Below are 25,081 nucleotides of genomic sequence, written 5' to 3'. Positions count from 1 at the left end.
TCTACAGCTCTCGTAGTGTAGTGGTTATCACGTCTGCTTTACACGCAGAAGGTCCCAGGTTCGAGCCCTGGCGAGAGCATGTTTTTTTTATTTATTTATTTATTTATCTTTTTGTTTTTCTGTACAAAGAAAACGCATGCGCGCACACACACACACACACACGCACCCAGTATGAAAACCTTAGGACTCATATCTTTCGTTATCATGGCTCTGCTATCCTTGCTTATCTGAAATATTCCATGGTATCTCAGATAGTCCCGCTCGTCCCTAAGGGCAGTATCTGAAACCAGAAAAGATAATGAAGTGGATTCGTAGTGTTAATCTGTCAAGGCGTCGAATGCCGTTTGGATGTGATGACGCATTGATGACGCACGATTGCGTGACGCATCAATGACGTAAGACTCTTGGACGAGGCAGTGATGACGTACTTGCCAGACCAGATTGCCAAGGTTGGAAGATCTTGGAAATGGCGGATATAATTGGAAGGGATTTCACCGGCCATAGTCAGTACGAGCAACATGAAAATGATTTCAGAAAGATTGGACTAAATTTTGCCTGTCGATGTCTTATAAGGGGACCCGGTAATAGGATGGTATAGAGGTACAGGGTGGTTTATTATACAGTTACAGGTTGGTCTATCATACAGTTAAGAGGTTGGTCTATCATACAGTTAACAGGTTGGTCCATCATACAGTTAAAAGGTTGGTCTATCATACAGTTAACAGGTTGGTCTATCATACAGTTAACAGGTTGGTCTATCATACAGTTAACAGGTTGGTCTATCATACAGTTAACAGGTTGGTCTATCATACAGTTAACAGGTTGGTCTATCATACAGTTAACAGGTTGGTCTATCATACAGTTACAGTAGGTCTATCATACAGTTACAGTTGGTCTATTATACAGTTAACAGGTTTGTCTATCATACAGTTAACAGGTTGGTCTATCATACAGTTACAGTTGGTCTATCATACAGTTACAGTTGGTCTATCATACAGTTAACAGGTTGATCTATCATACAGTTAACAGGTTGGTCTATCATACAGTTAACAGGATGGTCTATCATACAGTTAACAGGTTGATCTCATACAGTTAACAGGTTTGTCTATCATACAGTTACAGTGGGTCTATGATAGTTACAGGTTGGTCTATCATACAGTTACAGTTGGTCTATCATACAGTTTTAGGTTAGGTTAGGTTAGGTTTGGTTTGGTTAGGTTAGTTTTGGTTATGTTAGGTTAGTTTTGGTTAGGTTAGGTTAGGTTAGGTTAGGTTAGGTTAGGTTTGGTTTGGTTAGGTTAGGTTAGGTTAGGTTAGGTTAGGTTTGGTTTGGTTAGGTTTGGTTTGGTTAGGTTAGGTTAGGTTAGGTTAGGTTAGGTTAGGTTAGGTTTGGTTTGGTTAGGTTAGGTTAGGTTAGGTTAGGTTAGGTTTGGTTTGGTTAGGTTAGGTTAGGTTAGGTTTGGTTTGGTTTGGTTAGGTTTGGTTTGGTTAGGTTAGGTTAGGTTAGGTTAGGTTAGGTTTGGTTTGGTTAGGTTTGGTTTGGTTAGGTTAGTTTTGGTTATGTTAGGTTTGGTTATGTTAGGTTAGGTTTGGCTAGACGTATTATGCTGAGTACAACAGGCCGTTGCGTTAGCTTCTGTTATGCAAGACGTGACGAGAACAGTCCGTTAGATTAGTTAGCATTCCGTTAGGCGAGACGTTTTAATCTGAGAACAACGGGCCGTTAGCTTAGTAACCATTCCGTTAGGCGAGACGTTTTAATCTGAGAACAACGGGCCGTTAGCTTGCCTCTCTGTTAAGTAAGAGAGGCAACGAGCTGTTCGTATAGTTTCCTGTTTGGCAAGATACATTGGACAACGATGTGTTAGAGGAATATATTTTTTTAGCGTCTGTGTTGGCTCGTTTGTTTAAGGACGTATACACAATCCAGCACACTTGTTCAAGGACACACACACACACACACACACACACACACACACACACACACAGTAGACTTATTCAAGGATATACACACTACCCAGTATACTCATTCAGGGATATAAACACCCAGTACACTTGTTCAAGGATATACACACAACCCAGTACACTCGTTCAAGGATATACACACACCCAGTACACTTGTTCAAGGATACACACAACCCAGTACACTCGTTCAAGGATACACACACCCAGTACTCTTGTTCAAGGATACACACACCCAGTACACAGGGTGTGGTATGTGGAGCCGGGGCGAGTCTCATGTCTGTGGGTACTGATAATAGCGCAGGCCCCGCCCGTGGCTGAACCGCTGTGTGGATACTTAAGAAGCTCCACACACACACACACACACACACACACACACACACACACACACACACTTACTAGGAGGAAAAGAGTGTGTATAAAAGTGTATTATGAACAGTGGTGTAGTTCTGAAGCCGGACGAGATACAGAGACGAAGAAAAGGAAGGAAATGAATTTGGATTGTAGAGAGATGGTTGACTACCCAGTATCCAATTACCCATTACAGGCCAGTTTCAACTACCCAGTACAATTATACACCCAATTATTCAACTACTGGCCAGTTTCAACTACCCAGTACCATTATACACCTAATTACTGGCTAGCTTCAACCACCCAGTACCATTATACATCCAATTACTAGCCAATCTCAACTACCCAGTACCATTATACACCCAATTACCCATTCAACAACCCAGTATCATACACCCAATCACTGGCCAATTGCAGCCACCCAGAATTATTATACAATCAATTACTGGTCAGCTACAGTACTGGATAGGTATTACTTCTGTACGAAGAAATGGAAGGAATTCAGACAATAATAGACCACTGGATGCTTTCAAAACGAGCCACTGGGCAACACGTACCTTTCCATTATTATCAAAGGAATTAAGAAACGGGGGATTATCTACTTGGACAAGGGTCGTAATCCCACGACCCTTTTGAGGACGACAACTTGAACCTCCCCGAGTACGACGGTTGAACTTGGCTATGACGACTTGAGTCGTCGTATAAGACATATTGCAACACTTATTTGTGGTGTGAGAGAAATGGATTTTGTTCCTCTAGTGTGGTGTATAGTATTTTGAAGTATGTTCGAGAAATGGCATTACAATTCACGCAGATTATATGTCAAGTATATATTAGAGGTACGTGTATAGATGTTTTAATATATAGGAACGTTACGAGCTAAGACTAGGACATGGAGAAACCGTGGACGAAGACGAAACCACAGTCGTAGTAATTCGTTCGGACAAGCGTGAGATGGAGGTTGCCATGTGCGTCCAGACAGAGAATCCCGAGCATTTTCGCCATCAATTGATTTACTCGCAAATATATGATAAGATAATAAGTCCATTAACTCCTATGATGGTTTCCAAGTGACAGGAACTGCGTCGTTTGATCAGTTATCGAACAAGATAAGATACGAGCTGAAATTCATGGCGAATATACTGTATATGTTTGTTTTTGGATGTGTTCGTCGTTTCCCAGCCTAAGCAAAGTAGCGCCAGGAACAGAAGGCTGAGCCGTGGATGGGGAACTCCTCGCTTGGCTACTTCCTCTGTTTCCTCTTTTGGAAGGCAACAATACAGGAGGTGAACTTTACCAGCCCGTCTGAGTTGCCTTGTATAACACATTGGTCGTGTGTGTGTGTGTGTGTGTGTGTGTGTGTGTGTAGAACAACACGCTCCTAGAAAGAGTGTGAAAACAGAACAGTACTCTGACCTAAGTGACCCAGGCCCTTAGGAACCACGTGTCACGTGACCTCACGACCTCACATTCCAGAATCGACCTTTTACTAACCCTTCGCGCCATCATGACCCAGACACAGTTGGCAATTTCCCCCATTAATTCCTCTATTTACTCCAGTTTGGATTTACTGACTAACTCGGCTATGTGTATTGTGTATAGACTGTCTATATTAGTAGCCATTTGATACAGAAATGTATCTATGCAAAGCTTCTGTATCCTTGAAACGGGAGGGTGAAATGGGGACTTTGACCTGGGGCTGACCCGGTATCTTCCTCCTCCTTTGTGGGGTCAGGACGACCTGTTCTCCATCACACGACCATCTCACAGGTCAAAGGTCAAGCCGTTATGCATAAGGGGTCGTACCACCGTGTTTGTGGGTCGAACTGTCGTACTCAGGAGTCGAATTGTTTGCTTTCTGTGTGTGTGTGTGTGTGTGTGTGTGTGTGTGTGTGTGTGTGTGTGTGCAGTTGGGTCATCTCAGAGGTCAAAGGTCAAGCCGTTATGCCTGAGGGGTCGTACCACCGTGTTTGTGGGTTGAACTGTCGTACTCAGGGGTCGAATTGCATGCTTTCTGTGTGTGTGTGTGTGTGTGTGTGTGTGAGTGTGTGTGTGTGTGTGTGTGTGTGTGTGTGTGTGTGTGTGTGTGTGTGTGTGAGTGTGTGTGTGTGTGTGTGTGTGTGTGTGTGTGTGTGTGTGTGTCACGAGTGCTATTCCCTGTGCATATTTGTATTTCCGGTCTTGTTACATCAGGTCACATGGCCCATGCTATCGCCTACTTCAGGGAGTGACGCTAATGCAATACACACTATAGTGCTGTGTAGAGTTGGATGGGCTAGGGGTGTGCTAGGATGGGCCAGGGGTGTGCGAAGATGGGCTAGGAGTGTGCTGGGATGGACTAGGAGTGTGTTGGGCTGGGATGAACTGGGAGTGTGCTGGAATGGGCTAGGGGTTCTGGGATGGACTAGGAATGTGCTGGGATGTATTAGGGGTGTGCTAGGATTGTCTATGGGTGTGCTAGGGTGTTCTAGGAGTGTGCTAGGATGTCCCATGTTAGGATGGTCTAGGGATGTGCTGGAATGGGCTAAGGATGTGCTAGGATGATCTAGAGATGAGCTGAGATGGGCTAGAGGGTGCTGGAATGAGTTAGGGGGGTTGGTGGGCTAGCACTGTGCTAGAATGATCTAGATCTATGCTAGGATGGGCTAAGGGTATGTTAGGATGGCTTCGGAGTGTGCTAGGATGGCCTAGGGGTGTGCTAGGATTAAGGGTGTGCTGTGAGGGGAAAGGACTTTGCTAGGAAGGGCCCAGGAGCGAAGTAGGTCGATGGGTTCAGAGGATCCACGTGCAAGGGAGGTCTTAAAGACGTAACCCAGGAGTGAGGCAAGCTTTCTGCCACTTCTCTCAGGACCTGAGCCTCCAGACGTCGAGTGGGAGGTGTTCCGCTACTCCTCGAATCGAGTGGGAGGTATTCCGCTACTCCTCGAATCGAGTGGGAGGTGTTCCGCAACTCCTCGAGTCGAGTGGGCGGTTTTCCGCTACTCAGGGTCGAGTGGGAGGTGGTCCGCTTCTCCTTGAGTCGAGTGGGAGGTATTCCACTACTTCTTGAGTCGAGTGGGAGGTGTTCCGCTTCTTTTTGAGTCACGTGGGAAGTGTTCCACTACTACTCGAGTCGAGTGGGGGGTGTTTCGCTTCTCCTTGAGTCGAGTGGGAGGTATTCCACTACTCCTTGAGTCGAGTGGGAGGTGTATAGTGCTATTCCCTACGTGGAGGAGTTGGTGTAACTTGCCCACCAGAAGTCGAGTGAGAGGTGATCCACTGCTCCTTGGGTCGAGTGACAGGTAACACAAGACTCAAGGTTGACCACTCGCGTGTCTTTGTCGTGTGGTTGAACTTTTTTCTTCCATTTTTTTTGTAAGAAGATTATCTGTATTTTGAAGGTTTTTCTTCTGTACACTTTGCTTGTCTGCGTTTTTTCTTCTGTACATTTGCTTGTCTGCGTTTTTTCTTCTGTACATTTTGCTTGTCTGCGTTTTTTCTTCTGTACATTTTGCTTGTCTGCGTTTTTTCTTCTGTACACTTTGCTTGTCTGCGTTTTTTCTTCTGTACATTTTGCTTGTCTGCGTTTTTTCTTCTGTACATTTTGCTTGTCTGCGTTTTTTCTTCTGTATATTTTGCTTGTCTGCGTTTTTTCTTCTGTACATTTTGCTTGTCTGCGTTTTTTCTTCTCTACACTTTGCTTGTCTGCGTTTTTTGTTAGTTTTAGATATATTCCTTTGTGTTTCGGCTTGCCAGTTCATGTATTTTGAAGGATATACATAGATGGATAGATAGAGAAATAGATATAGTGCGGGAGAGAGAGAGAGAGAGAGAGAGAGAGAGAGAGAGAGAGAGAGAGAGAGAGAGAGAGAGAGAGAGAGAGAGAGAGAGAGAGAGGGGGGGGAGCGAAGCGGGAGAGAAGGGGGGGAAGGGGTCATGCTGGGGCTCAAGGAAAAGCCTTTATGGAAGGGGAAACAAGGCGGCATTGACACCTTGTTTTGTTGGGTACGCCTTTCTTCCTACTGATAAACAGAGAAGAGGTAGAGTAAGTTTTGCGGAGGTTGAAAGCCGGCAAGGCGGCGGGTTTGGATGGTATTGCAGTGGAATTCATTAAAAAATGGGGTGACTGTGTTGTTCAGTGGTTGGTAAGGATACGCAGTGTATGTATGGTTCATGGTGAAGTGCCTGAGGATTGGCGGAATGCATCCATAGTGCCGTTGTACAAAGGCAAAGGGGATAAAGGTGAATGGTCAAATTACAGAGGTATACGTTTGTTGAGTATTTCTGGGAAATTATATGGGAGGGTGTTAATTGATGTACAGAGCACCAGATTGGGGAAGAATAGTGTGGTTTCAGAAGTGGTAGAGGATGTGTGGAACAGGTGTTTTTGCTTTGAAGAATGTATGTGAGAAATATTTAGAAAAACAGGTGGATTTGTATGTAGCATTTATGGATCTGGAGAAGGCATATGATACGGGTTGATAGAGATGCTTTGTGGAAGGTATTAAGAATATATGGTGTGGGAGGTAAGTTGCTAGAAGCAGTGAAATGTTTTTACCAAGTATGTAAGGCATGTGTACGAGTAGGGAGAGAGGAAAGTGACTGGTTCCTAGTGAATGTCGGTCTGCGGCAGGGGTGCATGATGTCTCCATGGTTTTTTGATTTGTTTATGGATGGGGTGGTTAGGGAGGTAAATGCAAGAGTTTTGGAGAGAGCCTTATTTATTGGTTCAGACACCCTTATCTAGACACAAGCCTCCCTGATCCGGCAGCTGTCGTGGTTTCGACTTTGTCAAGCGAGGGGAGTGGGCTGAATGGCAAAAACTGGCTCAGGGTGTGTGTGTCGTGTGAAAGGCGAAAGTAAAGCCAAGGTCATGAACAATCCCTGATAGATAGATAGATAAACAGACAGATGGATAGATATTGTTCATTTACTGTCATTGTACATGACAGTAGATTTAGCACTGCAAATGTAGAACAGATGGAGGCTTGGATACTACTAGTCGTCAATACACATCAGCTATGGCGTGTGTGGCGTAGCATTCCAGCCTCACACCCAATAATGGTGTATGATCTGGGTGTCACGTATGTACATGTATAGGTTTGTATTAGTATGTATGTTTATTTGTGGATGTATACATGAGCTTGGACGGGTTGGGTATGGGTGTTGTACTGCAGCCCTGGGAATGGGGGATCTCTGGTCACAGGAGTTGACGGTAGCAAGGATGGTGCAGCATATCAATATATGTCGTTATATAAGCGTAAATGTTGGAGCATATGTATGTGCGTTTGTAAATGTGTCTATCACATGTATATGTAAATTGAGTGTAAATAAGGAGGGAACTTTCCCTTCCCCCCTCTTAATCTCAGTGTCCTATCATATGTACTCCTCCGTCTTCCACTGTTGTACACATTTATTATACATATTTTTCTCTCTCTTCCACATAGTCGCTGGTTCTGTGGCTGAAGAAATGTCTTTTGTCTTATTTTTTTCGCAATATTATCATAAAAAATGTTCTTGTCTGGCTTCTTGTTAAGTTGTGTCCCAATTAAAGGGAAGTTTGAGTGATTATTTTTAATCTGGGGAGAAGATGAACCTCATTACGTGATGTTAGGGTAATTAGACGTAATTAGAAGAGGTCTCGTTGCACAGCAGTGCAGCCATTGATCACGACGGTGCGACCCTTGAAGACGATGGTACAGCCCTTGAGCACGACTGTACGACTCCTGAACACGATGTTACGACCCTTGGGCACGACGGTACGACCCCTGAGCACGATGTTATGACCCTTGGGCACGACGGTACGACCCCTGAACACGATGTTATGACCCTTGGACACGACGGTACGACCCCTGAGCACGACTGTTATGACCCTTGAGCACGACGGTACGACCCCTGAGCACGATTTTATGACCCTTGGGCACGACGGTACGACCCCTGGGCACGATTTTATGACCCTTTAACACGATTGTACGACCCTAGAGTACGACGGTGCGACCCTTGAGCACGACGGTACGACCCTTGAGCACGACGGTACGACCCTTGAGCACGACGGTAGGACCCCTGAACACGACGGTACGACGCTTGAGCACGACGGCACGACCCCTGAACACGACGGTACGACCCTTGAGCACGACGGCACGACCCTTGAGCACGACGGTACGGTCAGTCCCTGACCAAAATGGCCAGCCTGTCGTACTCCAGTGTCGCACCGTCATGCTTAAGCTGTGCACCGTCCACTGTTGCTGTACCATAGAGGACAGAGGTGTCGTACCGTCGTGGTGAGGGAGCTTTTTTTAAAGAGAACCATCCAAACGCCTGGGGCTAACAACCCTTGACCCAGCTCATCCAAATATTTAAATGGTAAACGTTGTTATTAATGATGCGATTTGACTAGGAGCTTTATCAGCTGGGATAAGCTTCATTAAAAGCTTTGATAGCTCGAGCCAGCTTAGTGAGGGACTGTCTGGTCCCTAGTCATTAAAAAAAGAAGGAAAATCACAAGTGATTAATTAATTAATCCTCCCAATGATGATCTAGAGATCGGGACCTGGGCGCCTGTCGTATCAATTAGCATCATTAGGCAGTGAGCTTATATACTCTCTCTCTCTCTCTCTCTCTCTCTCTCTCTCTCTCTCTCTCTCTCTCTCTCTCTCTCTCTCTCTCTCTCTCTCTCTCTCTCTCTGTATGCCCATCACGGCACGACCTCTTCGTAGGCAGGCACATTCTACTACCCCCATCTCCATCACCCCCATCCCATCCCTATCCTACCAACACCTCGTAGACACCCCACACCTTCACATCACCTACTTCCCTTCCCCCTTCACACACACACACACACACACACACACACACACACACACACACACACACACACACACACACACCAGCAGAAGGACAGGTGTGAAGATCACGTATGCTGTGAACCAGCCGGCAGGGCCCCAGCCTTGTCATTGGCCTGCTGCTGTTGCTGCTCAGGGTCGGGGTTGGGGGGTCCTCCTCTCCCCCCCCCCTTGTGGAGGGAGGTGGGAGGGAGGGAAGGGAAGGGAGGGAGGGAAGGGAGGGAGGGAGAGGAAGGGTTGGACCCGTGGAGGAGGTGGTGAGGTGGGGGGGAGACGGGGTTGAAGGGGTGGGGCTGGTGCAGGGGTGTCTGGGTGTGTTTGTGTGTGTGTGTGGGGGGAGGAGATCGGCATGGCCAACAGAACAATGCTAAGCTTAGCAGCTCAGCTACTACTCGTTTTCTTCGTAGCCGAGGCCAAAAAAGAAAATAAAAAGAAGTCTCACACGACTAAACAGCATCGCTACAGACACACCCCAAAGTCTTCACCAACCCCACCACAACCCCACCACAACCCCACCACAATAACCGTATTAGAACCCCTATTCCTTCCCCTCTCACCCATACACTCACCCAAAGACTGTAGTCCTTAAATCTGACATTTCAAAGCCTCGTGTTTAATAACCCTCTCTCCATATATTCTCCCCAAAGCCACCTAGTTGGGGAAGAAAGAGATGTCTGGGGTACGGGGGGGGAAGAGAGAGAGAGAGAGAGAGAGAGAGAGAGAGAGAGAGAGAGAGAGAGAGAGAGAGAGAGAGAGAGAGAGAGAGAGAGAGGTTCGGGTTGGGTGGGTGGGGTGGGGGAGGGTGGTGTTGTGAGAGGTGGGTGAGGGAGGGAGGGAGGGAGGGAGGGTGAGGGAGGGAGGAGGGTGAGGGAGGGAGGGTGAGGGAGGGAGGGAGGGAAGGGGTTTGCGGGTATGAGAGTCAGGGAGTGAACACGTGGCTGGCCCAGGAACCATGACCCATATAGTCTTTACGTCTCATGACTCTAAAGGGTGTGTTCCCAACCCCCACCCCTTAACCCCCCTTTATTCTCCCTCTCTCATTCCTCTGTTCCCCTCTCCAACTCACTTTCCCTTCCATCGTCTTTGTTTCATTCCCTTGGTCCCCCCCCCCCTCCTCTCACTTTCACTTCTTACTCCATCTTCTCTGTTTCATTCCACTGTTCCCATTTCACTTCTACTTTGTTCCTTTTCCTTCATCTTCCTCTGTTCCATTCCATTATTCCCCTCTCGCAGCTGGTTTCTTCCTTTTCTATCATCCTCCTCTGTTTCATCCCACTATTCCCTCTCATTTCAACTCTCTTCTATCACCTTATGTTTCATTCCAGTGTCCCCTTCACTTTTATTCTCTTCGTTTTCCATCATCTTCCTTTGTTTCATTCCACTAATCCCTCCCACTTCAACTCTGTCTTCCATCGTCTTCCTCTGTTTTATTCCACTGTTTCCTGTCACTTCTATTTTTCCTCCTCTTCTTTTTTTCTGAGTTTCATTCCACCCTTTCCTGTCACTCCTACTTTCTTCCCTCTTCCATCACTTTCCTTTGTTTCATTTCACTGTTTTCATTCACTTCAATTCTCTTCCTTTTCCGTTTTCTTCCTCTGTTTCATTCCCCTCTTCCCTCTCACTCCCCACTTCCTTTTCCATATTCCTCTCCTCTTCTCGTTCCGTATTTCTATCTATCCTACTTTTCCTTCTCTTTCATTCTGTTTGCATTATGTGCAAGTTGATATTTTTCACAAAATATCAATACATCTCATATTCTATACAATAAAACATTGCAATCAGTACAGTGATGCTGTGTATTCCTGTATCAAACTTGTTACGTCAGGTAATTATTTCATAACTGATTACTCAGTGTAATTATCTTCGAGCAATGTAAGTAATCAAGGCCACATATACATTATTTAACAGCATATAAGAACACAGGACTGGATAGCAATATTTATATCATTAGATATTTGGCCTACGGTCATACATCTATCGAAGTTTATGGAGATAGATAGATAAGTAAATAGATAAATAGATAAGTAAATAGAAAAATATGTAGATAATAGATAAATAGACATATATAGTTCCAGGTGCACTGGTTCTCATAACAGGTATGTAGGTAGAAAGCTGTTGCATAAAGTATGAGTTGTTACCTTCCACTTTCGTATCTTGTTAAGGCCACTGCTAATGTCTGATAGAAAATGTGATGCATTTAAACCATCTGCAGACCATTATCAATTATTTGCTTTCATATGTTCAGTATTAGTTGTTAGAAATCAGTATTTACATAGTGGATAACGCCTCGCAGTCTCTTCGTTGTATATCAACTGACTTATAATTTTTTCTTGTATCTCCCCTGATAATGTGATTATTACACGAAAGTGCACTTGGGAGTTTATTGTGTTTCATTTCCCGTGGACTCATAGGAATATATATATATATATATATATATATATATATATATATATATATATATATATATATATATATATATATATTTTTTTTTTTTTTTTATACTTTGTCGCTGTCTCCCGCGTTTGCGAGGTAGCGCAAGGAAACAGACGAAAGAAATGGCCCAACCCCCCCCATACACATGTACATACACACGTCCACACACGCAAATATACATACCTACACAGCTTTCCATGGTTTACCCCAGACGCTTCACATGCCTTGATTCAATCCACTGACAGCACGTCAACCCCGGTATACCACATCGCTCCAATTCACTCTATTCCTTGCCCTCCTTTCACCCTCCTGCATGTTCAGGCCCCGATCACACAAAATCTTTTTCACTCCATCTTTCCACCTCCAATTTGGTCTCCCTCTTCTCCTTGCTCCCTCCACCTCCGACACATATATCCTGTTGGTCAATCTTTCCTTACTCATCCTCTCCATGTGCCCAAACCACTTCAAAACACCCTCTTCTGCTCTCTCAACCACGCTCTTTATATTTCCACACATCTCTCTTACCCTTACGTTACGTACTCGATCAAACCACCTCACACCACACATTGTCCTCAAACATCTCATTTCCAGCACATCCATCCTCCTGCGCACAACTCTATCCATAGCCCACGCCTCGCAACCATACAACATTGTTGGAACCACTATTCCTTCAAACATACCCATTTTTGCTTTCCGAGATAATGTTCTCGACTTCCACACAACTTTCTAAAATGGGAAACAGATATATATATATATATATATATATATATATATATATATATATATATATATATATATATATATATATATATATATATATATATATATATGTGTGTGTGTGTGTGTGTGTGTGTGTGTGTGACTACCGTAAAGAGAGCAAAGATTCGCATTTAATTCACGTTTGACTGTAGGTATAATTACAAAGACGATACACCATTTAATCACTATCTCATGACCTGGACTTTCTTTTTATTTTATTTATCTATTTTTTTTTTTGCCAGTGTATATATACTCAAGAGTGCGTTTTCTTGCTTCGAGGGCAGCCGAGCCTGGGTTTTCCGGCGAGCTGGGCCAGAGAGAGAGAGAGAGAGAGAGAGAGAGAGAGAGAGAGAGAGAGAGAGTGAGTGAAAGGTCACAGAGCGAGCGTTGGTGGTAGGACGGTGTTATCAACAGATATACACCGGCGTCAGTTTTCGAGGATACGGGAGGGGAAGGGGGCGGGGTCACAGAAAATGGATCCCGGGTGAGGGATACGGGATGCGGGTAGGTGCGTTCACACCTGCCAGATCCGTAGGCAAATTTACTAATTTAGATTTTTTCTAATATTAAATAGTTGTTAGAACGCTGCTGGGGTGAGATTTTAGTATGACATGGGTGTGTTAAAACCACGTTTTGAGTGCGTTTTTTGTGTTGGGGTAAATCTAGGGAAATTACCTAAAGAAATTATGTTCTGAGAAACAAGTGCTTAGTATCCCCAACAATCTGAGTTTTTATTTTTCTCGTATATCCGTGACGTATATACGTTTCGGTTCATGGTGTATAAGTGTACATGTACTGCACATGAACAACGGTATGTGTCACTACAGTACCTATTCATTATTTGTAATTACCAAAGCCGGGTTGCTTCATCACTAGAAGTCTTTAGATTAGGTTGGCAAACAGGGAAGGTCAAAAAAATAGGCAATATGAGATCAAAAAAGTCATTAGTAATTTCATAAGATAACTTATGCATCCAGTCGATTTGTTGCCAAAAGAGCAAATCTTTTATGAATTTTCTCCACTAAATCCTTGCTCCTCTTCAGTTAGAAGACGTGGATAGAAATATAGTTGCATATGTTAGATAATACAGCATCATTCACAGATATCACATTGCTCCCAGACTTTTAGAACCATGTCAATTAACACTGCCTCATCTGCATACGACACATGGATGCCACACACTGAAAACTAAAGTGTCTAGGTTTTGTAGAAGACTTTCCTTGTGGTATGGTGAGCGAAATTAAGTTTCCGGAAGTCGTTTGAAAGTGAACTGAGTGACTCAGAGCCTGAGAGGACGAAGGTCCACTACCCCAAGATATATTTGTCTCTACTGTACCCGACTCACAGAGGTCCAGTGAAATTAGTACTGTATCCACATTTTGTAACTGTGGTAATACGGGCGGTGCACTATATAACTGTTGATTAGTGGGAGAAATGACTACTATTTGCCCATTTAAATGTCTTTATTACACACACACACACACACACACACACACACACACACACACACACACACACAGCCTGATTTTGGTACCCGTTTATCGACCAGTCCCGAGTGGAGGATGAGCACCTGGGTTGGGTGTGGGACAAATGCTCCTGCGCCCAAGATGCGATCCCAACGCGGGCCGGTGCTGACCACTCATGGTCAGTAACGCTAACGTCTACACCACTTACGATTATATTTAATCTTTGTCGTTTAAAATAGTGTTATGAATGCCTTTCTCCCCTCTCTCTCTCTCTCTCCTGGCCTTGGTCAAATCCTGGTCCCCTTCCCGCCTATCCCTCTCAGCTTGATCTGTTCCGCAGGGACATAGACGCTAATGATTATCCTGACCTAAAAATGCAGACGTATATTAGAACAGCAGATGCTTACACACACACACACACACACACACACACACATTAAAACTTTCATGTTTTTTCTGAATGTATTTCCCTGAATTGTTACTCCTTCCGTTATTATTATTATCATTATCATTATTGTTATTATTATTATTATTATTATTATTATTATTATTATTATTATTATTATTATCATTATCATTATTATTATCATTATTATCATTATTATTATTATAATTATTATTATTATTGTTATCATAATTATTATTATCATTATTATTTTTTTTTTTCTTATACTTTGTCGCTGTCTCCCGCGTTTGCGAGGTAGCGCAAGGAAACACGAAAGAAATGAAAGAAATTATTATTATTATTATTATTATTATTATTATTATTATTATTATTATTATCATTATTATTATTGTCCTGTTACACACACACACACACACACACACACACACACACACACACACAGCTGCTACGAAAGGCTCTCCTTGTAAAATTTCCCATGAGGTCGACTCTTGCCCTTAGTGTCAGCAGGGGGGGTAGGGGTCTGTATCGACCAGGGGCGTCGATGGCATGTCATTCTCCCGCACAGGAACAGGATGACGCCATTTAGTGACGTCATGCTTGCCTTGGATGACGTCACGGTAGATGAGTTTAGCGGCTGGTGTAGGCGTACTGGGTGGGCACCTCTCTCTCTCTCTCTCTCTCTCTCTCTCTCTCTCTCTCTCTCTCTCTTTCCTGATTAGTACCCTGTACCTGGGGAAAACTATTATATTTCTAAGCTATTCATCATCTCCCACTCGTTTATATTCTCTTATATCTTTCACTTTTTTCTTCTTCAGCGTATTCAGTATCCTCTCTATCATGTCTCCATCTATCTTCATTTCTGTTCTTCTTGCTTAGCTTAGGTGTGGGTCAAGTTAAGTTGGATCTTCTATGTTTTAATATTCTTACGCCCCGTTCGCTGTCTTATTTCAGTATATATCTTTCCCCTTATTTCGCTGTGGCTTTTTTGACGTATTTCATAAGTACTATTACTTTCCTACTATTGCTAGCTAGTAGTAGTATCTGGTCTATTGATCTTAGATTATTTTAAGTTGAAAATTACAATTAACTTCGGATAGCTTTGAAATACGTTTTACGACAGTCAAATAAATCTGTAATATACTGAATTTTCTTTGGTTTTTTCAGACCTCTTTCTTAGAAATCATGTAACCTGTTTTGTCTGTGGGTATTTCTCTGTTCAGTTTTGATAACAAGAAAAGTTCTTTGTTATATTACTAGGAAAAAATGTATTATGCTGGTACTGATATTACGAAGGTAATAGATTTGTTACTGTATCTATAGTAACTTTTTCTCCACCACAAAGTATACTTCTTGTATCTTAACAGAGTTATTTTATTTAGTGGCATTAAATAACTTTTTGTCCAGCACATTGTTATGTATTAACAGAGTTATTTTATCCGGTGGCATCAAATAACTTTTTTGTCCAGCAGAAAGTCTAGTTTTAATATTATGTATTAACAGTTATTCTATCGAATGGCATTAAATAACTTTTTGTCCGGTACAAAGTCTAGTTTTATCATTCTATATTAACAGAATTATTCTATCCAGTCAATGCAGTAGCGTTAAAGTTATCTTCGAATTTGATTCTTCTGTGAATAAATTTTCCCAATGATTCAGTAAATACTTCTGCATGTAACCTCAGCGACATAGATGGAAACATTTATTCAAACAGTTCTCAGGTTTTGCACTAATTTGAAATTCATGTGATGGCATTACTTAATAGATTGTACTAAAAATGTAACGCCCTGTTACATTTAGAGCCTTGCATTACTTCATTACATTGTACTAAAGTTAAATTTTTCGTACCATTTGGAATCCATTGACTTAGTAGACGACGTGACAAGGCCACACGGGGGTGTGAGAAAGGATGCCAGCTTTTGATTTTCACTCGATATATCGTATTGTTCTAATGTTCATTTTCACCCCATGACTCATATCCATTTGATTTCCTGCCCTCCAAACGATAAGGAAAAGATAATCAGTTTTAATCACTAGAGTAGCTGTCTCTTCTGTCGCAAGCCCGATAAAGGGCACGGAAAAGCAATCAAAATGTTGATCATGACATTTCTTTTCTTTTTTAAGTTTTTGCTTTAGCGTTTTTCTTCTTAGTTCTTGTGCATTGTCTATTATGTATTACATGTAATTACTGATATGGCCATAAATTTGGTCGTTCTAGGTAAAATCTAAGCCAGAGCTTGCAAGGCATGCAAAAGTTTATTATTCATACTTTGCCATGTTTTTACGGCCTGTGGACACTAATTTAGTAGCACAAAATCGAAAGGAAATTAAATAATTTGTTCTAGTTCTCTATCATTTTATTGTACTGATCAAGATTATCATAATTAATTTTTCAACTTCATCTAAATAGGTTGTATTTGAAATCCAGTGGCGCATGAGTATAGCACCAACACTTAGTAATTAATTTGGCATTGATCAGTACATGGGTAAAAGGAATATACCATATAATATATCGAGGAGTATATCTTTAATTTACATAGTTTAAAACACCCGCCTTTGCGGCTTCTGCAATGACGACATCGGCCTCCATGATGGGATTGCAATATAGAAACTAGTCCCCGCGATAAATCTATTTTACCCTTAAAACTGAGACTTAAACTATATTTCAAGATCATGGAAGAGTACAGGATTATTTTTGACATGGTTTGTTAATTGTATGATCCTCAAGTACACCAATTCTGCCGGCGTAGTAATACTCTCATGTGGTTCACACATGCATGGTCCTTTGAAAGGACTTACTGTGACAGTCAAGATGTCTGACAAATACGATCACCAGAAGTAAGTGATTTCCGAGTTTCCCACAGAGTGCTATCCCTTTTTCGAAGGCAACAAGGAGCTTAGGGAGTGAGAAATGGTTGTGGCTGGTGTATTGGGCGATCCGAGCCCGATATTCCCCGGTAAAAGCTGATTAATCTTGTCAGACGTGGTAGTGGCCCCGTAATGGCGGCCAGTGGGTCAGATTTAGCGATCAGCTGGCCGCATATTTATTGCCGGCTGTTGGTCGTTCTCCATTATTATGGCTAGTTTAATCGCGGCAGACTACACCAATTCGCATATCAGGGCTCTTTAGATCAATCTGTACGTGTTTCTTAAGCCACTAGGGGCGTTATAAGTGTAAATGGGACAAAGTGACATTGGCGTGGAGGTATATTTTTTTGTGTGTGTGGCCCGAGTCCCAAACACAATTGCATGACAGGTTTTAATCTCCCAAGGTGTACAGGTTTTGACGGGTTCTCTTGTATATTAGTAGGAGAGGATGTATTTAGGGGGTCATTGGTAGAGATGGAGTTGTTTTATTTCCCCCCCTCTAGTAATGCACGTCTACTACATCTTGCCTTCCTCGAATGCATTAGCCTGTTATGCAATTTTATCACACGGGGATGATTTTTAATGGAAAGTGAGTCTCTCTATTTCTTGCGATATTGTAATTTGAGGAAAGGAAAGGGAAGTACTTTGCCAAGATCTGCTGAAGGCCAGAAGTCAAAGTTTTCCTCTTGCAGAATTCGGTGTTGTAAGGTTTTATCTGAACCCAAACGTTTTGTGGCCATTTTTTTTTTAATTACTCTTTCCCCTAAAAATGTTTACAGCTTCAGGTGAAGAAAATACCGTATTTGCATGACAGGAAAAAATATTCTATGTTGAAATGTTCTTAATGTAGAATTCTGTGTTAAATATATTTTATAATCTCGAATATATTTGCTAGTTCTCCGCAAATCTTTTTATAATCAGAAGTTATTGTGGATTTGTATGTACACTCGAGTGTACATGGGCATTGGTTTATTCATCTTTCATTCTGAGATTACATTTTTAACTAAATTTTGGCATATAAGGTGTACAAGTAGAATGTGCTCGTACGTTTTCTTGGAAATTGATACGAATTTACCCACAGCTGTATGGGCTGTTATAAGCAGGGTATCATACTACCTTTAGTACTGTAAGTTGTACAGGGAGACATGCGGTGGAAAGTTAGTTGACAAAACTTTGGTAACGTAGTTTTAGAACACGTTCATCATACTGATAAACATTGTTCTAAATATCTATCTGTAGAACTCCTTTGCTGGCTTAAGTTTAAATCCTTTCAACCCTGAAGTAAATGCATGTCTATGGACTACAAAGTAATCTTTTGCGGGTGTGCTTACGCAATGAAGGCAATAAGTTTCAAACTTTGTTCCACTGGTAGGTCGCAACTTCCCTTGAGGCTCTTATTGTCAGATATGTAGTTGTACCTACAGTTGTTGGTCTTTAACGGATGTACATACAACCCTTTTTGTATGAGGAAAAAGAGGTGTCTTCAAAACCCATCATGAGACAGTAGAACCTGGAATCTGACATAAATTCTCATGAAGTCGTAGGATTTATTGCAGAGAGTACGTATGTTAAGCCCAAATTTTTTATGCAGTAGTAGTATAGTCTTACAGAGTAGAGGAAGAGAGTTAGGGTATGTATTAAACCTTTATATTGGATTCTATGGTATTGAATAGGGTATTAGTGGTTTGTTGTGATCCAGGGAAAATTTGGTGTTAACCTAAGATGAAACACTTCTAAGAAATCACCAAGTCCCGTAAAAATCTTGTCTAACCTCTCCTAGCTGCAAAGATAGAAATATACCAATATTGTTTTTCACAAAAATATAGCTCATTCGTAGAAACACGCAGAAATGCAAGAGGGTTGCGGTAGGGTATGCAGAATACACCTGTATTACTGGGAGATGATAAAGAAATTTGCTTTTATCAGCCATTTATTACTTTGTTTTATGATTTTGTTTAATGCTCTCCATTTCAATTGTAAAGTATCCAAAATGGCATGGTGAAGTGTATGCAGCATGATTGTACTTGCATTTGATTTTCAAAATGTATGCAGAAAAGCAACGTGCTGCCATGATTATTATTTCGGGTATTACAGTGTACATACCATACCACACAGGTGTCTCTCATGTTAACATATCCCATGTGTATTACTTTTAATTTCTGTATTTAAGCAGTTTTTCTGTGTTTAGGAATGCCTGCATTTGTTATGGTCTGCAACTGGAATAGTTGCATGAGAAAGTTGGTTGTGATGAAAATGGTTGCTCGTCATATATTAAACATTCGTTGACAGTTGACGTGATGTATTATCTATAGACACCAGATTAAGCTCATTTACAGGAATGCAAAGAAACACAAGAGGGTTTCATTAGGGATGGAAAATTCTCAGAATACCCTAGGTGCCCTACTTAATGAAATTTGCTTTTTTTTGTTCATATTTTCTTTTGTTTCTATTTTGTTGTACTTTACAGTTTATTAAGATTCTCTAAGGGTTCGCAGCATCTAGCAGTATTCACCAGCAGACATATTTAATATAGGTTTATTTCTTCTGTTACTTTACTAAGAGGTGAGGGTTTTATAGTTGTGGTGACCAAAAATGGCATTGTGATGTGCATTTGGCACTATCTCCTAATGGAATCTTTAAAATACAGGAGAGCAAAATGCTGTCATATTTTGTCTTTTCAGTAGATTGAGAATGCATTATCCTACTATTACAGGCAACTTTATATCCCCATTTGCTTTTGTGCTTTTGCTAACGATCTTTGTGGCAGATAATTATGATTAATTAGTGTTCTGTGTTTAGGATGACCAGGAAAAATATTGACTAGCTTACTGAAAATTCAAAAATGTGCGGCTGCCAGGGGAGGAGAGAGGAATTCTCCTTGGGTTTCATTTGGCATATTTTAGCCCATCTTTCATGATTTTCCTTGCTCGGACACAAAATAAAAGAAATGCTACCACTTCAAAACAGAATCGCTCAGTATCTAAAGATTAAGATATCGACTTAGAGCTTGATAGAACTTGCACCATAATATGTAACAACAATACTAGATGATGATGCTTGGGGGGAATGAAGGTAAGGAAAAATGGAATGGTACATATGTTTCAGATGCGGTTTATGTACTGTACTTGTGATCACCGAAATGCCTGCAGGGAACTGATTTCTCCTACATTTTATGCTAAATGATAAGCAAGGCATTAGTAGTATGTGGAAATTTAGGAGTTTATCAATGTAACATAAGATGATACTATTGAAAAAATCGACAATCTGGCAGTCAAGATTTATCTTTGAGTTCAATATTGTAGCAAAAGACTTGAATATAGTCTCTTGAAAATGCACTGGTAGCATTGTGTTGGATATCAAGTAACAAGACGGTTAGCTCCCAGGTGATCCTCTGTGGGTGACTATAGTGTTGATATATTTTTGCTTTGGCTCCTAGGAGAGTTTAAGTGAGGATTTTAAAGATTTTATTTCATGGTTGTATTATGAGTGTATTATGTACATTTATGCACTAGTAGTTAACCTTCACATAAAGTAAGTACATTTTGGGGGCAAGGGAAAGGTTTGAGGTTTTAAAAGTTCTGGGCTTAACACCCCATTATGTTGAGGTCATCAGAGTTAGGGATGCTGGGATGCATTGTAGTTGGGACTAGTTATTGTTCCTTGGTTTGGCTTTATTAGGCATGTATTTTCTCTCTACCTGTATTTCAAAGATCTCCTTTCTCATTGTTCACAGTTTGTAGATTAATTTGATAACCCTTGGATGAAGAATTTTTAGGAGCATTGAGATTGTATCTTTTGCTTGAAAGTTCAAGAGCGCTTTTTTCCAAAATGGAATGACTGCAGCAGGACTGAGACAAATTTTAAGCGAACATTGATAAATCCCGTTTGCATTTTCATTAGATTTAAAAATTGTCTTTGCATATCAGTGTTAATGTATAAATGTCAATACTTGCAGCAACTTTCATAGTATGTCAGGTGATTAACAAATAGTGGTGCAAGGGAAGTAAAGAATTATAAACATTTCACTCTACTTTTGGGGAAGTAAAAGTGGAGTTTGATGGTGGCCTGTTATCTTGCACATATTTATTACGAAGTATGTCGTTTAATAGTGTACTCTTAGAACTATTTCATAACTTGCTTTTTAATGTGCTTTTTTATCTGTGATATTGAATAACATGTATTTAGTAAGATAAGGTAATATAGGTATAGATATTGTGAAACATTGAAGTTTGATTTTAAAGAAGCTTCTGAATCTGTTAAAATCTCTGCTAATTTTCCTTAGGGGTAACTTTCACTGGTATCATATTTAAGAACTTGTCCTGATGCTAAGGCATTTGAGTCTTGGCGCATTGCTGCTTTAAAGCTACCCTGTACTCAGTGACCTATTATGTCATCTTTCACTTTCATTTTCCTCTGCTCTGCTTGGAGATTGGGTTTTTATGTAATATTCAGAATCACTCCACATTTTCTTGTGTCCTTATATGATAGTATTGTGTCGTCATCCAAACTTCACATAATCATGTTTATACTGAAATGTTGTGTGGGAGCAGATGATGTCCTCCCATCTTATAAGATGTGGGTGAGTGAGTGTTGTGGACTCGTTATATTAGGTGACGCAGTATTTATACATGGCTCCATTGAGTAAAAGAACCATTGTTTTCTTAAAATGAATGCAGTCAGATTCTGAGTGCATGGTACATTGGTGCTTAGGACTAGACGAAAAGTTTTATGCCTTACATAGGTATGCGTAAAAGGTCCTTGCAGTTTTTGTTTAAAAGACATACAGAAAGTATAATTTTTCAGTGGTAGAATTTGTTGCAGGTCATTAATGTGCAAGAACACACTGCTGTTACCAAAAAAAAAAAAAAAAAAAGTCAAACCAGCTGTGTTACATCTACTGTGTACCGGGTCCTCTAGGTTGTAAAAGATACGCAAGACTGTGGACCATAATCTTGCATGACCAGACCGATTAGAGGAGCAACAATGCAGGTTGGTGCTATACAACAGAGGAGGTGGAAAGAACATGCAAAATTGACCTATGGTAATGGAGTGATTGAATGTGTATTTATATGCATATAGTCTTTTCAGTTATCATGTTGGTGGAAAGGAGCTTTGTGAGATAATGAATAATGTAAAATGCTATTCTTAACACAAGTCCCATTCCTAGAAGATTCATGTTTTTTGTCATAACCCACTATTTTGTGAAATAATTTAGATTTGTGGTATGCAGATTTTTCAAACAAGAACATGGGTCCGTCATGTTAAGAAATCAGTTACCTATAACTGTAACTTGATATCCTTGAAATAGTGTTTCTTGGGTGCAGGATTTTCATGACATCCCTCACATCTGGGTCTTTATTCATTGCTATTTCTATTTTCTTTGTAGATGAAAACAGACCTGGGGATTTGATTTTGACCCCAAATAATTGCTGTTTAAGTAAAAACAAGACCTGAGGTCCAGGCCATATTATTTCCCATTTGTGCATGTTCATTTGGGGTTTAGTCGTACTGTAGAGCTAAAATTTTCTGTTGGCTCACAACAGACAGCTTGCGACTCCTCTGTAAACCTTCTCGTGGTCCCCTTGGGGGGTTGCAACCAACCATTTGAAAAACTGCCCGTGCTCTTAAGATGTCCGTGGTTTCTCTTATAAAGTGTTTGAACACGATTTACCTTATAATTCCAAAAAGGAATAGAGTTGGAATTATATATTGTGAAAGTTTTGGCAGCATTGATTAAAGAAATTACCATGCCACTCTTAAATTATTGCTCTGAACATATTTAAGTTTTCAGATATAGGTTGCTGAGAGCATTATGGTACTTCAGAATTTAGAAATAATTTGATTTTTATGGTATGATTCATTAAATGTTTTCATGAATCTTAGTTTTGCTTGCAATTCTGAAAACTTGTCACTATCATGGTTTAGGTGCAGACTACAAGCTTTAATGTCTTACTAATGTGATGTATTAAGATTTTGTATTCTAATATTTTTCACTCTACAGAAATAGGTGGTGAATCCTTTTATCTCTTGCTAGCTAAACCAAGGTTCTTAATTTTCTTGCTAACGTTTTGAATCTTGCTGTTGGGTTTTTATTTTTCTTGAAATGTTGGTGATCAGTGACTAAACTTTTAGGGAAAAATCATATATATATATATATATATATATATATATATATATATATATATATATATATAGGGGAGAAAGAATACTTCCCACATATTCCCTGCGTGTCGTAGAAGGCGACTTAAAGGGGAGGGAGCGGGGGGCTGGAAATCCTCCCCTCTCGTTTTTTTTTTAATTTTCCAAAAGAAGGAACAGAGAATTGGGCCAGGTGAGGGTATTCCCTCAAGGCCCAGTCCTCTGTTCTTAACGCTACCTCGCTAATGCGGGAAATGGCGAAGTTTGAAAGAAAAGAAAGATATATATATATATATATATATATATATATTCTTCTTTTTTCTTTCAAACTATTCGCCATTTCCCGCATTAGCGAGGTAGCGTTAAGAACAGAGGCCTGGGCCTTTGAGGGAATACCCTCACCTGGCCCAATTCTCTGTTCCTTCTTTTGGAAAATTAAAAAAAATGAGAGGGGAGGATTTCCAGCCCCCTGCTCCCTCCCCTTTTAGTCGCCTTCTACAACACGCAGGGAATACGTGGGAAGTATTCTTTCTCCCCTATCCCCAGGGAAATATATATATATATATATATATATATATATATATATATATATATATATATATATATATATATATATATATATATATATATATATATATACCATCATGCTTTGATTGTGAGAGTGTGTGTTGTCATAGACAATGCCGTTATTATAATATATCAGTAGTTAGAAAAAGATTGAAGATTAAGGAAGGAAACATTGTTTAATGAAGTCTTGAAAGGTTTCTAGGAGATTTGTCGTGTACATCAGAAAAGTTAAACACTTATATTTTCAGTTTTTCTTAGGCATTGTCCATGTATACTTGTATCTAGCTGCTTTAGGATTAGAAATTTTGGCAGACAGAATTACTTTAAGGATGGTATGTCGGTTCCTTGAGATAGTTTTTCTCACTAGGCTCCTGGTGTCATTCGGTAAATTTGTAATTGGGAAAGCTTTAGGAGAGTTCATGCTATGTAAATTAATCTTTCCTTGATCCTGATTCAGATTCTTTGGCTGGTGTTGTTGAATTTTTGCTGCCATTGGTGGTCTTTCAGTGACATTGCTCTGTATGATTAAGGTGACATCAAACCATAAAGTGAATTATCTGAAATTTAGCAGTTTGCTCCCTAGTTGTAATGTAGTTCAAGCATATTTTGTGGTGCCTGTAACTTTGCAAAAATGCTCAGCAGGATTGACTTTTGACAAGGCGATTTAGGTATACATGGGGTCTTGCGTTGTCAATCGTAAGAATTAATTACAACCAACTGTTCTCATAGTTGTTGCTGTTTGCTTATCTTGCAAGGGTACCTTAGGCCATCTCATGGAGACATCTGTTTGCTAGTATAATTTGTTAAGAATCCACATGTTATTACATGCCAATTTGTAATGACCTGAAAATCAAATGATTATCTCATACTAAATGTATGAAAATTTGTTTGGGCATGATGGCATCTTTTTCACTTTTTGTGGCAGCTTTGTGATGTATCAGAGTAATGCATTTTTAAAGTGTTATTTGCATATTAACTAAAGAATTTTAACTATCCCATGTTGTGTAATTCATTAGAGGAGAGTGGGAAGAATATCAAGGTAATGAAATTTATTGAAATATGCCATCATAACTGGCTAAAGGCAAATACTGTGCATTGATTATTGAGGGTACTAATAGAGTTAATGCTGAATTTTCACATGATTACAGTTTATAAACATTTGGAGTAATGGCAATTCATATAGCAGGAAAAGTTTGTTGGTTAGTTTTATGGCTGCAGTGTTACAAGTGTTTTTAGTTTTACAAGTAAAACTTAATTGATTCAAATTGATAAGTAGCATTGTCGTGACGTGATCTAGCAAACAGTGTTTACCG

At 40.6% G+C, this 25,081-nt stretch overlaps 1 protein-coding gene and 1 non-coding gene across 5 annotated transcripts in view; both read left to right on the top strand.

Annotated features, from left to right (window-relative positions):
* The first annotated feature begins 6 nt into the window (after nt 1–6).
* Nucleotides 7–79, top strand: TRNAV-UAC (transfer RNA valine (anticodon UAC)). Its single transcript has one exon. It is a non-coding gene; the product is annotated as a tRNA-Val (tRNA).
* Nucleotides 80–16,890: 16,811 nt separating this feature from the next.
* LOC139757412 (eukaryotic initiation factor 4A-I-like) overlaps nt 16,891–25,081 on the top strand; it is a 28,978-nt gene continuing 20,787 nt past the window's right edge. For 2 of the 4 annotated variants that reach the window (XM_071677888.1, XM_071677887.1), the window contains exon 1: nt 16,891–17,033. In XM_071677888.1, coding sequence (XP_071533989.1) covers nt 16,912–17,033 — 122 coding nt within the window. In that variant the 5' untranslated portion in view covers nt 16,891–16,911. The remainder of the gene's footprint in view (nt 17,034–25,081) is intronic. The other 2 variants (XM_071677886.1, XM_071677884.1) reach the window with 1 other exon arrangement.

Source organism: Panulirus ornatus, chromosome 26, assembly GCF_036320965.1.
Source record: "Panulirus ornatus isolate Po-2019 chromosome 26, ASM3632096v1, whole genome shotgun sequence".
NCBI classification, from domain to species: domain Eukaryota; kingdom Metazoa; phylum Arthropoda; class Malacostraca; order Decapoda; family Palinuridae; genus Panulirus; species Panulirus ornatus.
Note: the sequence above shows the minus strand (reverse complement) of the source record. Positions and strands in the feature narration are given on the sequence as shown.